Source organism: Canis lupus, chromosome 37, assembly GCF_011100685.1.
Source record: "Canis lupus familiaris isolate Mischka breed German Shepherd chromosome 37, alternate assembly UU_Cfam_GSD_1.0, whole genome shotgun sequence".
Lineage (NCBI taxonomy): Eukaryota > Metazoa > Chordata > Mammalia > Carnivora > Canidae > Canis > Canis lupus.
Window position 1 is genome coordinate 21824640 of NC_049258.1, and position 13849 is coordinate 21838488.

A 13849-nucleotide genomic window follows, 5' to 3' on the forward strand; every position below is an offset into this window, starting at 1 on the left:
ACCAAAGTTTATCATAACAATATTTATACAGATTTATCTATGACTGAAATAATCCAAATACAAAATAGCGGGGATTTAGTTAAATTATCATACATCTTGTTGATAGGCTACCATATGAACAGGGAAATCACATTCAAGAATATTTAATTACATGGGAAAACAAGCAAAGTAAAAATATATTAGGGGTTTAATTACTTAGTTACAAAACCTCCATGTGTGTGCACTTGAAGAGAAAAAAAAAAAAAAAAGACAAGCATGTCAATAGCTGTTTTTCTGGGTTGTAGATGAACTCTGTAATGTTCCAAGCCCAAGCAAATGAATAAAGGGGTGTGTATTTCAAGTGTGTAGGCCTAAACAGGCCTGATATCCAAAATAAAATGTTAGCTGAATGGGGACACTGCACTGTGGGGAGAGAAGTCAGAGGTGGGGAGAGAAGTCAGAGGTGAGAAATTAGACAGGCTGGGTCCTAGCTGTTGTTAAGACCAAGCCCAGCAAAGTGAAGACAGGACACCCTGAAGTTGAGCAGGGGTTGGGGACAACAGCCAGGACTCTTCAGGACTGAGATGAGCTGTGCTACCAAAAGTCACCTTTGAATAAGCTGCTTTCAGAGAGGTCTCATCCATATTGCTCACCAAGGTTTTGGAAGGTGATCCTGTGAATACCAAAAACAAGGTGCTCGATGCTTTAATCGATGGACAGTGTTTTTCCCACTTTATAACTGTAGACATAGGTTAGCAAAATGAGTAAAGAGATGATAAAACAAACCCAGGTACAACTGAACCCAAAACCTGCACATCCTGCCACTCCCCCCGCCCCCCCCCCCCCCATGTATTTAATCCAATCTCCAAGTCTGACTGGCTTACTGACCTTCTGGACCTGGCCTACACAGGCACATAGGGAATTAGTCAACCACCTTTGAAGCCAGTTCACGGGAAAAAAGGGTCTAGTGCCTTCCCCAACTTCTCCTACATTGCTATTCTAATAACAACATCCAGTTATCCAAAGGTATAGTGTATGTGCCTTAGAAAGCTACACAATCAACAATCCTTAATTCATAAGGTAGTATTCAACTAAGCAACCACAGTATGTATTAGTTGACTGAAAAAACATTGGAAATGCTTAGTTTTCATTTATTAGGTGATTTGATTATAAAAACATACATGAGGGATGCCTGGGTGGCTCAGTCAGTTAAATGTCTACCTTAGGCTCAGGTCATGATCCCAGGATCCCTGGGATCGGGGAGGCCCCCATCAGGCTCTCCCCACCCTGCTCAGGCTCTCTCCCTCTCTCAAATAAATAAAATCTTTAAAAATATATATATATATACACATACATACATATATATATATGTATATATATACACATTAAGTTCACAATTTGTAGTTCAAACGAAATAGTGGCTTGTACTTATTAAAATAAGCACAATTTCCCGCCATTTTTATGTGTTTAGGTTGGAGAACAGAATACACATTCATGGTTGTGATGAGGTCCACGAACCTTCAGATCACAACTGACTTTTCTGCCCCAACCCAAGGAGGTAATTACAGCTAATGTGTGATGTGACTGCCCTGCATGCACTTCTCTGCATTTTCTTATTCCCACAGAAACATTAAATCTCACAAAACATACTCTTCACCTATGCAGGGGTCAATCACCAAACTCACAGAGCAGGCTCAGAAGAAATCAAGACAGGTAAAATAAATGGTAAATATTTTCTACAAAACCGTTAAGTATCTAACTCTTAGGTGAATCACCAAAACCCTCACATGTTGCTTATTTATCCTCATAATTCAAAAATGGTTCATGCCTGGTTTTTATTCCTTAGCAAGTCAAAAGAAAAAAAAGTAATTAGATAGGGTAAAATATTAATAGAAATAGGTAAGTAGGGGGCACCTGGGTGGCTCAGTCGGTTAAGTAGCTGCCTTGGGCTCAGGTCATGATCTCAGGGTCCTGATAAGGAGTCCTGAATGGGGCTCCCTGCTCAGTGGGGGGTCTGCTTCTCCCTCTGCCCCCTCCCCCTTGCCCATGCTCTCTCTCTCTCAATACTTTCTCTCTCAAATAAATAACATTAAAAAAAAATTTTTTTTTAAAGGAAATAGATAACTAGCTGCAAAGTAGTGGCTGCCAAGGGAAGAAACTACAAAAATGAAGGCAGAAGTAGAAAGCAGCCCTGGGTGATAATACAGACAAGCTGCTGACCCTCTGGCTTTAATGGAACCATGAAGGAGTCACTGTGTCATCGATTAATGACCCTCCTAATGACAATTTCAAACTATCAAGGTTACACTCTGTTCAGACGTATTTATTTAAGGTAATAAAGCATCTAATATACTTTAGAGAGATTTCTATCCAAAGTTAATTATATGTGTTAGTGTTCCGAAAGACAGGCTTTGTTCGCTGAAAGGTTTCCTCCCAGGTCTTGTGGAGTCTCACGCTTCAAGAGCACGCAGTAAGTAAGCTACTTCTAGAAGATATAGAGATACAGATACACAAATAACTTTAATGATTTATACTCAATAAAAAGGAAGCTTGAATCTATGATTGAAAAATGAAATGTTACAAGTATTATCTACGCAGAAATTACAAGGCTTAGAAGCTTAACATCAACCAACTTCTATCAAAATAAATACTTAAAAGAACAAAAAATAAAACCGCTTAATAGTGGGGGACAAAATATGACAAAGGGGGAGGGTGGGTGGGGACAAACCAAGAAAATGAATGAAGCAGAGTGGGCAACCCCCAAAGTGGTTTTACAAAAAGGGATTCAAATCCGAGGGAGACACAAAGCTGTCTAGGAATGTGACCGATGAGGCAATAGAAAGTGACCACAAGTCCGTCATAAATCAAAAATGACAAGTGAAATCCCAGAGTGTCCCAAATTATTTAATCCAGACATTATCTAACCCCTCAGATTTGTGTGGTGCTGTGCTCTTCATCATTCTCCATAACAATAAAATGTGGGATAAGCACATGGCTGGTCGGACAGCGCTGCGGAGCTAATTCATCCGTGAAGGTCAGGGTCCACAGTGTTATCACCGCGTTTACATAATGTGTTTCTTTATATGGAAAAGTGCCGTGTCAAAGAGGGAATTACAATAAGATTTATTTTGAAATAATCAGCAGAATCTCAAACACACAAATAAATGCATCTTAGTATGTTCGTTCACTTCAGACTCTCAGTATTGTCATCCACAGCTTGACCATCTCCAGCGCATCAGAGACCAAACCTGGCAGGTCCCACAGTGTCTCCCTTCCCCTGTCTTTCATATTAGAAGTATGTTCAGTTTCTAGGAAGACTTACTAAAGAATTCTGCTTCTTACAAATAATCCCCAACTTCTGCCTCCACAGCAATCTAAAAGGGGTAAATAAAAAATCTTACAAAAGAAATTAAGACCTTCAAAACAATTATTTTAGCAATATGTAGTGAGGTCTACCAGAAGAAGAACTGGCTCCTAATTTAATTTATTAACATTTGATTGACAATTCACTCATCTGGTGAGACTAAATGTGTGAGAGAAAATGCTCTACGTATATACACATACACTGTAGGCACAGTCGCAAATTGATAGTTAGCGATAAGCAAGTATATATAATAAAAATACGTACCAGGTGCCCAATGTTGATTTTCACCACCAAAGAATGCTGCTATGGTTTAAATCATGATTTCTTGATGAATACATAAGATAAAAGAAAGGATAAAAACAGAGGAACTGACAATCCCCATGAATTATAAGAAATGAAACGTAAGATGAAGACAATTGTAAACAGAAGAATTTAACACCTATGGTGGTACATTCAGACCAGGTACTGTATTACAATAAAGCCAGAATCAATTATTTGACTATATTTTTTGTTTACTAAGCATGGGAAGCATTTTTGCTGGTGGTAAAGTGTGGATTTTTTTCATCAAAGAACATTAAAAGGCTGAGATAATAACCATACTGCTTGTATATTTAACCAATAGTTCTGATACTCTCTCATTAATCTTTGATAGCTGATAATTTGAATAAAAAGACATGATGAATCAAAGCATACACCAGATTTAAAAAGAAAAATCCATCAAAACAATCTCAGCATCTAAATGGTAAACACCAAATGAGTTCCTAATCTGGCATAAGGTGTTTTGTTTTGTTTTTGTTTTTGTTTTTTTGTTTTTGTTTTTTTTTTTTAATTTAAGGAAAAAATACGTAGAATGAGTCTACCTATTTTTAAAAATGTGAATGATCACAACAGTGCAATGGCTGGGTTCTCACACCGTGTAAGTTCAATCTGTAAGTTCAATCTGAAATGTTCATCTGGTGTAATATTCAGCTGTCAAGAGGGAGCAACTCAAAGGACATCACACAATCTATAAACCAGCTGGAAGGAGCCATCCAGACTTTGCCCTGCCGAACCCTCTTTGGGTGATGATTAGACAAATCTTCGTAGATGATATACTGTGTGCAGAAGCGCTGATCGGAATCTGGTCTCGCATGGTACGCAACCGTATTGATGGTCTGAGTCACATCACTGTCTGGCTTGGGCTTTCGACTGAGGACCTGGCCCCCAGCAGCAGTGACAAGCTTAATAAGGTTGTCCTTGGGATGGTGTTTGAAGGTTCCCCCAAAATAGAAGTAGCATCCGTCAAACAGCTTTGGCAGCTGAAATAACAAGAAAAAGCTTGTTAAAAGCAGATCAAAATATTTTAAAACACTGCATATGAATGAGGAAAATAAAGATAAATAGTCATGAGCAGTTAAGAAGCTGCTTAAATGAAGTGCTAGGATAAGCTGTATTTCAAGTAAGCTATTTGGGTCAAGAAATATACTTATGTATTTATAGGTTTCCTATTTACAATTTTTTCCTAAAACTCAGTCACCATCTAAGGAACCTCATTCTCCTCAGATTAGGTGTGCTTTGTGTGTATGCATGTGTCTCTGTACACACACATACATGTTTTAAAAAAGCAAACAGGGATCCCTGGGTGGCTCAGCGGTTTAGCGCCTGCTTTTGGCCCAGGGCATGATCTGGGAATCCCAGGATCGAGTCCCACATCGAGCTTCCTGCATGGGGCCTGCTTTTCCCTCTGCCGTGTCCCTGCCTCCCTCTCCCTCTCTCTCTCTCTCTGTGTTTCTCATGAATAAATAAATAAAATCTTAAAAAAAAAAAAAAAAGGGAAAAAAAAGGCAAACAAAAACTGCTCATCAAACTTCTTTTATCAGAATGTTATTTACATTTGGTGGGACTTAAAGTCCCAAGAACTCCAACGGTATCTGAAATGTGCTTCAGGGATACCAGGTTATGCTTTAAAAAAAAAAAATTATACAAGTAACATCATTTCTGTGGATCTTGATTCAGTTCCCTATGTTACCAACCTTGGGTCTCTAGAACAGCCTCGGTGGGAGTGTGGCCTCCAGGGTTCCAGATACATATTCCTTGGGGCACAATACATTATGAAGCTATGGCTAGGCATCCATTTAGCTCTGAAACACACCTCTCCTTGTGCATTATGAAAAAAAAATTTCACAATTGCCCTCTATGAAAATTTTTCTTTGTCACTTCTAATATATACATACACAGGATAATGGAATATTATCCATTAAAACTGCAATACGTGGCAATAAAGACATATGGGAACTAAATCCGAGCAGCGGCCATAAGTCTTCTTTCAAGTTACTCTGTCTCTGAGACTAACCTCAGATTCTGAAAGGTTTATGGGAATGTTCAAGATGCCAACAATCCATTAACAGTATGAAATTATCACCTTCTGGGTTTTACTGCTCATTGTGATCATCTCTCAGAATCCAGTGCTTGAAACAAGCGCAATTAAAATTTTAATCAGTCACCTGTACTTGTTGAAAGGGCAAGAGAAGTTTTTCCTGATGGTGATAATATTAAGTTATAATAAGAACAATGAAAGTGGTATCAAAAGACAAATACCAGCTGTTCCTTGTTGAGCCTGCTTCGATGGGGTCCCTCAGGTATCTCATATTTTTCCTCTTGTTCACATGCTTTTCTCTGTAGACATGCTTTCACCCCTAACAAAAAACAAGGATAACAGCAAAATAAGTATCGAGTATTTGTTTCTCACTGAAACAAGTAGTTTATTCATGTGCTTTTTCTTCTTCCCCCGTTGTTTTAAGTATTGTTCTGAAACAGAAATAGAAACCTTACTTAGGTAAAACAAAATGTAATAAAAATGGTTTTCCATATAAAGAAAATAGAAGAAATCTTTCCTTCAGAGAACTGAGCAATGAAGTGTACTGAACACTAATTTTAGTTTCTTTTCTGAAAAACCTAAATCAATATGCTATTTCACATGCAATTATAAAAACCTGAATTTTTATTCATAGCAATTACCAAAATGAAGGTGGATAAAAAGTCCCTGATCATGATTTGAACTTGAGGGCTTTTCACCTGCACTGCTCATTTCTACAGTCCTATGTTTAACCTCCTGTTAGACTCTTAGATGACCTGGTATTAAGTAAAGTGCTTTTGTCCACAGCACCTAGGTCATATGGCCACCCAGCAGAAGCACGACAGCACTTGTTACAAGGTAAGCAGAGCTTGGCAAATGTTGGGAATTTGACAGGTACACAACTGAAGTCTCCAGTCTAAAGATAACTTGGTGAATATTTCAAATGCTTTAGAGCTGCTTCAATAGCGATGTCCTAAGATACTACTTAATATATAAAAGTCAGAGGATTTTAACAACTGGATTCTCCAATTCTCCAAAAGCAGAGCTTTGTTAAGAGACTGGATTTTTTTAACTTGGGACTGTCAGTGAATATTGATATTCAACACTCAACCTTGGAATATCTTTAATTCCCTATCATGTGCTTCTTAATTTGTTAATTTTGCTTATGCTGGGTCCCCTGGCTGGCTCGGTTGGTTAAGTGCCTGCCTTCGGCCCAAGTCATAATCCCAGCATCCTGGGATGAGCCCCATGTTGAGCCTTCCTGCTCAGTGTGGAGCCTGCTCCTCTCCAACCCTGTACTCTTGTGCTCTCTCTCACTCACTCTCTCTCTCTCCAGCCCAAATAAATAAGATCTCTGAAGGAAAAAAAAAAGGAAATGAGTCTCAATATTTTTGACTAGGTCAAAGTATCATAGAAATAACGCCAGTGTGCTTAAATTATATCACATACTATTTCTATATTAAAAACCAACCTAAATAACGTGAGCAATCTAGCTAAATCATGGACTTACCTTAAACTCATTATTCTACATGTAAGTTATTTTCTTTTTATCACTTAAGCATGTATTCCTCCTCTTAAATCTCCTTTCCTAATGACACTTGCAGAGCAGTCAGACCAGGATCTTTAGATGAATGAACATGAGAGCATATAAAGCCAACAACTGAATACTCCTATAATAACTACTGGTACAAGTGAAAAGTAAATGTCTTAAATACAGAAATAAATAAATGGACTGTGCCTATACTTGCTATTTATCCATTTTACAAATTCATTTAGTTGATTATTTAAATGGTCAAAAAAGCATATTAAAATGGTTATCTATTGATCCTGGCAACATGCTGGTATTAGTTTCAATCACCAGATATGAGAATGAGGGAAGTGTAGCATCTAGCGGTCACAAATAGGGCAGCACAGCAGTTCAGTAGGAAGACACCAGTGCTTCTAGAGTATGAAAACGCCTTAAGCCAGAAAATTTACAGCTTTAGAGCAGTTGCTCAATAAATTTCTACAGAGTAAGAGAAATCCAACGCTCTAATTAGTGAGTTGAATCAGGAGTACATTCTTCTGACATTCTCTTATTCTAAGCAACAATCTGCCAATTCTCTGTATCACTTAATTATCAAGAAGAAAGAAAATAAAGCACTCCCCTCCCCCCCGAAAATTAATGAACAGTATACAGGTCTTTAATAATATGCTTGCATGGTGACTAAGTATTCTGTTAGTTGCGGTCACAGCATAGAAAACATCAAGAATTTTTTGAAAATTAAGAATGACATCTAGCCTAAGGGTTGCAACTTGACCACCTACAAGGGCCAATCGGACTACGTAAAGTTTTAAGGAATAATGTAACGGTATTAAGGGGCAGGAAGTTGTGGAGACTGTAACCAATAGGAAAATGGATATCATACATCAAGATGCAAAACTTAAATGGTTATGCTGGACTGAGTTGTTAACTCAGTCTACTTTGGCCCTTAGATTGACAATTTGAAATGCATGATGCTTTGTCTAATCAATCTTTTCATTTCAGATAGACAAATTTAAGTCTTTTTTTTTTTTAAGGTTTTATTTCTTTATGAGAGAGTAGGTGAGTGCACGAGCCGAGCAAGTGGCAGAGGAAGAGGGAGAAGCATACTCCCCACTGAGCAGGGAGCCCAATTCCGCTCTATCCCAGGATCCTGAGATCATGACCTGAACCAAAAACGGACTGAGACACCCAGGCACCCTGATGCTTAAGTCTTAAGAGATTTAAGCAGTTTCTCAGAGACACATAACCAAGAATGAGAACTCAGAGATCTTCCAACTCCTAGATCAGTTGTTTAATCTTTATCATTTAATTAAAAAATAAAGTATCTAAGGAAATGCCAGGCATTCTCTACGCAGATTTAACATACTTCTCTTAAAGTAAGTCATAAAACCTCTTAATAGATGTCTAAATAGGATGATCTTCATTTTTAAGAGATTAGCAAAAAGGTAAACCAAATGGCAAAAACTGCTACTACCCTGGGAGTGGGGGTGTAGGGAGACCATGCATTTGGCTTTGTCTTTAGTGAATCAATGAGTTATTTACTCTGACTGATGCCAAAGCTGCTACTCTTTCTCAACATTTACTTACCACCAACATTTAAGATAATTACATACCAATTTGTATCAATTTTCTAGTAAACCTCTTTTGAGATAAACCAACTAACCTGATTTACTAACAAGCAAAAAATAAATAAATAAATAAGGTACTTTAAAATAAACTTTCAGCAATTTAAATAGTGACATACTAACATCATCAATAAAATGGAAGACTCTACCAGCCTAAATACTACCTAATTAACAAGTAGAGACATTGGATAATATTTTAATATTTTTTTTATTTTTTTAATTTTTTTTAAATTTATTTATGATAGTCACAGAGAGAGAGAGAGAGGCAGAGAAGCAGGCTCCATGCACCGGGAGCCCGACGTGGGACTCGATCCCGGGTCTCCAGGATCGCACCCTGAGCCAAAGGCAGGCGCTAAACCGCTGCGCCACCCAGGGATCCCTATTTTAAGATTTTATTTACTCAATGAAATTAAGCAAACTGCAGCAAGAATTCCTAAACCTATCTTCCATGTTAAACAAAATATCAGACCTTTCTTAACATTCACTGGCATAAAGTCATCCTACGTACAATATATACTGTAATCCTTATTATCTATATATACATCAAGATTTTAAAATAGGCCATTTTCCATTCATTAAAAGATATTTCTAAAAACTTAACCAAAAGAGGTTTTATTTTCGTAACATGCACTTAGTAAAGCTGGTATTATTCCATCATCTGACACTAAAAGAGTTTAGCAGAAAGATGGATACTTAGCCTCTTAATTTTTTTTTTTTTAAGATTTTATTTATTTACTCATGGGAGACACAGAGAGAGAGGCAGAGACATAGGTAGAGGGAGAAGCAGACTCCCTGCTGAGAGCCCGATGCGGAACTCGATCCCAGGACCCTGGGACCACAACCTGAGCCGAAGGTAGATGCTCAACCGCTAAGTCTTCCAGGCATCTCACTTAGACTTTTTTTTTTTGAAGAAATAAGACGTATATGTAAGACCACTTATTAGCTTTCTCAGCTAACAATTTCCAAACTGAAATGATTTTACATGAACAAAGCTGTTTTATTTATGTAAACACAGATTTCTACATATGCCAAAATGATATATGTATCTTAAAATGTGTGGGCCCAATATCCTCAAAAAAGTTTATATCCTTTCCTTCTTTTCACATGTTCCATTATGTTTCAAGATGTGACTAAAGCTATCATTTTGCATAAATATAGGAATGAATTACTTATTTTATTATAACTCAGATTTTTTTAGCCCACATATATTCCTGATCCTGTTTACCATTTCAGGTAAGCTTTCCTTTGGCCCTGATTTACTACTTTTTTACATATAGGTAAGCAGCCCAATTCCCAAAGTACTACTTAATTCAAAGTCATTAACTCAAAATCATTAAGGTAGCTCTGGCTACCTTAGCAAAGCCTGGAATCTTTGCAGACTAATGCAGCTTATGAATACTGTGCTATAATAAGTTTTTTAAAAGAAGTCTGTACTATATACGAAAGGTATTCCTTTATCTTAAATCTCTAGTAACCACTCTTATCTCCTATACCTCATAACAGCACATAATGAATGTACATTTTTATGAACTGCTGATGATGTTTGCAAATCTATACTAAACTTACTCATTTCCCTAGTTTTAGAAATGAAAAATGTAGCTTTAAATCATGGAAGTGGGAAGGAGTAAGAAAAAAGGGGAAGGGGGTGTTCCTGAATCCACAGCTATATACAAGTGATTATAGAATACAACTAAGATGGAATAAACAAATTATTTTATTTGTACAGCTTTTCTACTAGGCTTTTTAGGCAAAGAGGCTATGATATCGCTAAACTTTAGAAAAAAGGAAATCATCACTGGAAACCTTTCACAACAGTGACAAAAAAAAAAAAAAAAAGGAAGAACAACATCCATTCTCCCTGCTATTTCTGAAAACCTGCATGGCTGGTACAAGAAGAAATAAGCTCGGTATTATGAAATGTCACAGTATAGGGTGGAAGGACAATGAAATGAAGGCTGAAAATATAAAATAAAAGCTAAATGTTCCACTCATGCCATCATAAACATCTAGACTTGGGATATCACAGAAAATGGTACCACAGATCATTAGATTTTATAATTCTACATAAATACCATTTAACAACTTATTTCTAGCACTTTTTAAGCTAGTATTCCAATTACAAAAATATATTTACACATGAAAACATTTTTCTTCATAGGACAGTATGCTGAATTTATTTGTTTCACATGTGTATTGAAAAGCAGGTCAAATTCTATCACAAAAATATATCACATGCTGTACTGGGGTGCCTGGGTGGCTCAGCTGGTTGAGCCTGATTCTTGGTTTCAGCTCAGGTCATGATCTCAGGGTCAGGAGATCAAGCCCTGCCTTGGGCTCTGTGCTCAGCAGGAGTCTGCTTGAGATTCTCTCTCCCTCTCCTTTCCCCTGGCTCACACTCTCTAAAATAAATATATCTTTGTATCTTTATATTTATATATATACATACATATATATATATATATAAAATCATGCTACATGCTATATCACAATACTTTATTAGGCAAAATTTGCGTATCATTTCTAAAACCTTGTATTATTAATATCAAAATAATCCCCTTTTTAGGGCTGTGGTTAAAAACCAAGCTTTTTTCTTTTTTCAAACATCTAAAATTTTTTCTAAATAATTCATACCTGGTATTCTTTTTTAGTCATATAGTTTAAATATGTACATAAGAATTTCCATTTTGACTGGCAGGTCTACAGAACTGATATAAGAGATCTGGTATATCTGACTGCAGCAATATACACACACAAGTTCTAATTTCCCTGATTAAGACTGAAGCCCGCCCTTTCCTGGCCAATTAATCTTTGGAAAGCTGAAAAAGAAGATAAACTTTCTAATTGTCATGAGAACTTAAGAAACTGAATTTCTTCTGACAGCACTTGGATTTCATCTAAAAGACACATATTGGATTTGTTTTTTTGTTTTTCAGAGAGAGAGAATGAGCATGTACTCACGGGGCAGGGAGGGAGTTGGAGGGAGAAAGAATCCCAAGTAGGCTCCACACTCAAGCCAAAATCAAAAGTCAGATGTTTAACTGACAAAGCCACCCAGACACATATTGTTTTTAGAACTGTTACCAACAGGCCTCCACCTACGGGTTCACCAATGTTTCCTTTTGATTGTTTCTTTGCCTGTATGTATTTACACATTTATATATTGTTAAAAGTGAAGATGTAATTGTTTTATGCTTTTTTTTAACACTTCAACAATCCTGTTCTTTATAATACTTTGTCTTAATAATTATCACATAATACGAACTTTTTCAGAGAATTTATTTAACCTTTTCTTAATTATTTCATATTTAATGCTATTCCCCTTATGCCTTGTTACTGGAAATAACAATGAAAGTAAGTTTTTCTTTCTTCTGTATTTCTTGCTAAGGACAAATTCTCAGAAGTGGGACTATCAGATCAAAAGATTTTTTTTTTAATAATTCTTACAGAATCTCTGTAAGTGGAGGATTTCTGTTAAGCATGAAGCTGCTTAAAATTTCAGGAAGATTTCAGGATTTCAGGAAGATTTTTTTTTTAATAATTCTTACAGAATCTCTGTAAGTGGAGGATTTCTGTTAAGCATGAAGCTGCCTACCAATTTTAGTTGATAGAAATGCTTTGGTTTGTTTATTTTTGGAAATTAGCAAAGTTTAAATGGAACTAAATAGATTCTATTCTATTTTATTGAATAGAATAAAATTTGAAGAGACAAATTTTAAATAGAAAAGTTTATTAAACTGATTGTGAGGTCATTTATAATATGATGGTATAATGATCATCTTTTAGGTTCCATCCTCCTCAACTAAAACACCCTTTTCGGTGCCTCCTCACCTGACAGACACCAGTCTAGGGTAAAAGGTTTGGTACATTCTCATGGCAATGCCCTCAGGTGCTAAGGACTTTCAAAACTTCTCCTGCAGCTAAACTTAGAGGACAGGGAGAGGGAGAGATTATTAAAGAAAAGATGACAGCCATCTGCTCTCTTCTTCACATTGAGAGGAGACACGAAAAGGCAGAATTAATTTTTTTGAAAAAAGGTCGGTCTAGAGGAAATTTTGAAAGAAGTGTACTCAAAAGACAAGTCAATAAAAGATATTTCCTCTTTTTTGAAGACTAGTTTACATCTTTAGGATGTAGCTCCATCTTACAGCCTATAAGGTGGAATAAAAATCACTTATTCATGCATTTTATATTTTTTTATTCTAGTCATGTCTTTAATTACCAAAATCCACCCTCGTACGATAATGGCTCTGAGTTGCCTATAAAGAATTTGCCAGAACCAAGACTTGAGCAGGAGTTTAGCTATAAATATAATCTTAAAGGAATTTTCCTCCCATTTCTGCAAAATATCTACAAAACAAATATGATGAGACAAATGGCTGATACAATAGTATAACTATGGCCTAGTCTCAGAATCTCTGTCAGTATGGTCATTAACTGTGGCACTGTAATATACTCTGCATACATAAAGTGGGAAAATAAGATCATAATCAATTAAGACAAAATATGGTTAAATAGAAACATTTTCAATAGCTAAATTTGGAGAGTTAGAATTTTTTTTTGTTAATTTGTTTAAATTCGTTTAATCTGTTACATTATTTTGGTAATTATCTAGAGAAAAGTTCAGATAGAATTTTCTCTTGAATCTAGTCGGTTTATGGAAAATCCCATAAAGATAATATTGAAGTTTCCATACATTAAAGAAGATTTTGTTTACCAGCAAGTTCATGGATATCTTCGACCACAAGACCTACTTTTCATAAGTCATAAATCTTTACAATTAATTTTGAAAGCTTTGGTCCATCTCCTCTTTCTCCAATATACATGTTTGTTTCAGAGAGTTTTCAATAGATTTGAACATTTTAAAAAATCAAATTGAGAGATATGTCTGACACAAAAAACAATGTAATGAGAAATATATATATTATTAGTACAGAAGGTATTTGCAGTTTCTTGCCTTCTCTTGATAAACTCAGTGACTGTTTACAATAATTGTCCCAAACCCTGACCTTATTTCTCTTTGA

At 36.2% G+C, this 13849-nt stretch overlaps 1 protein-coding gene across 1 annotated transcript in view; it reads right to left on the reverse strand.

Annotated features, from left to right (window-relative positions):
* Positions 1-2286: 2286 nt before the first annotated feature.
* Positions 2287-13849, reverse strand: part of BARD1 (BRCA1 associated RING domain 1) — a 78691-nt gene continuing 67128 nt past the window's right edge. The window contains exons 10-11 of the mRNA XM_038585905.1: positions 5921-6018; positions 2287-4641 (exon numbers count right to left, since the gene is read on the reverse strand). Of these exons, the coding sequence (XP_038441833.1) occupies positions 4309-4641; positions 5921-6018 (431 nt within the window). The 3' untranslated portion in view covers positions 2287-4308. The remainder of the gene's footprint in view (positions 4642-5920; positions 6019-13849) is intronic.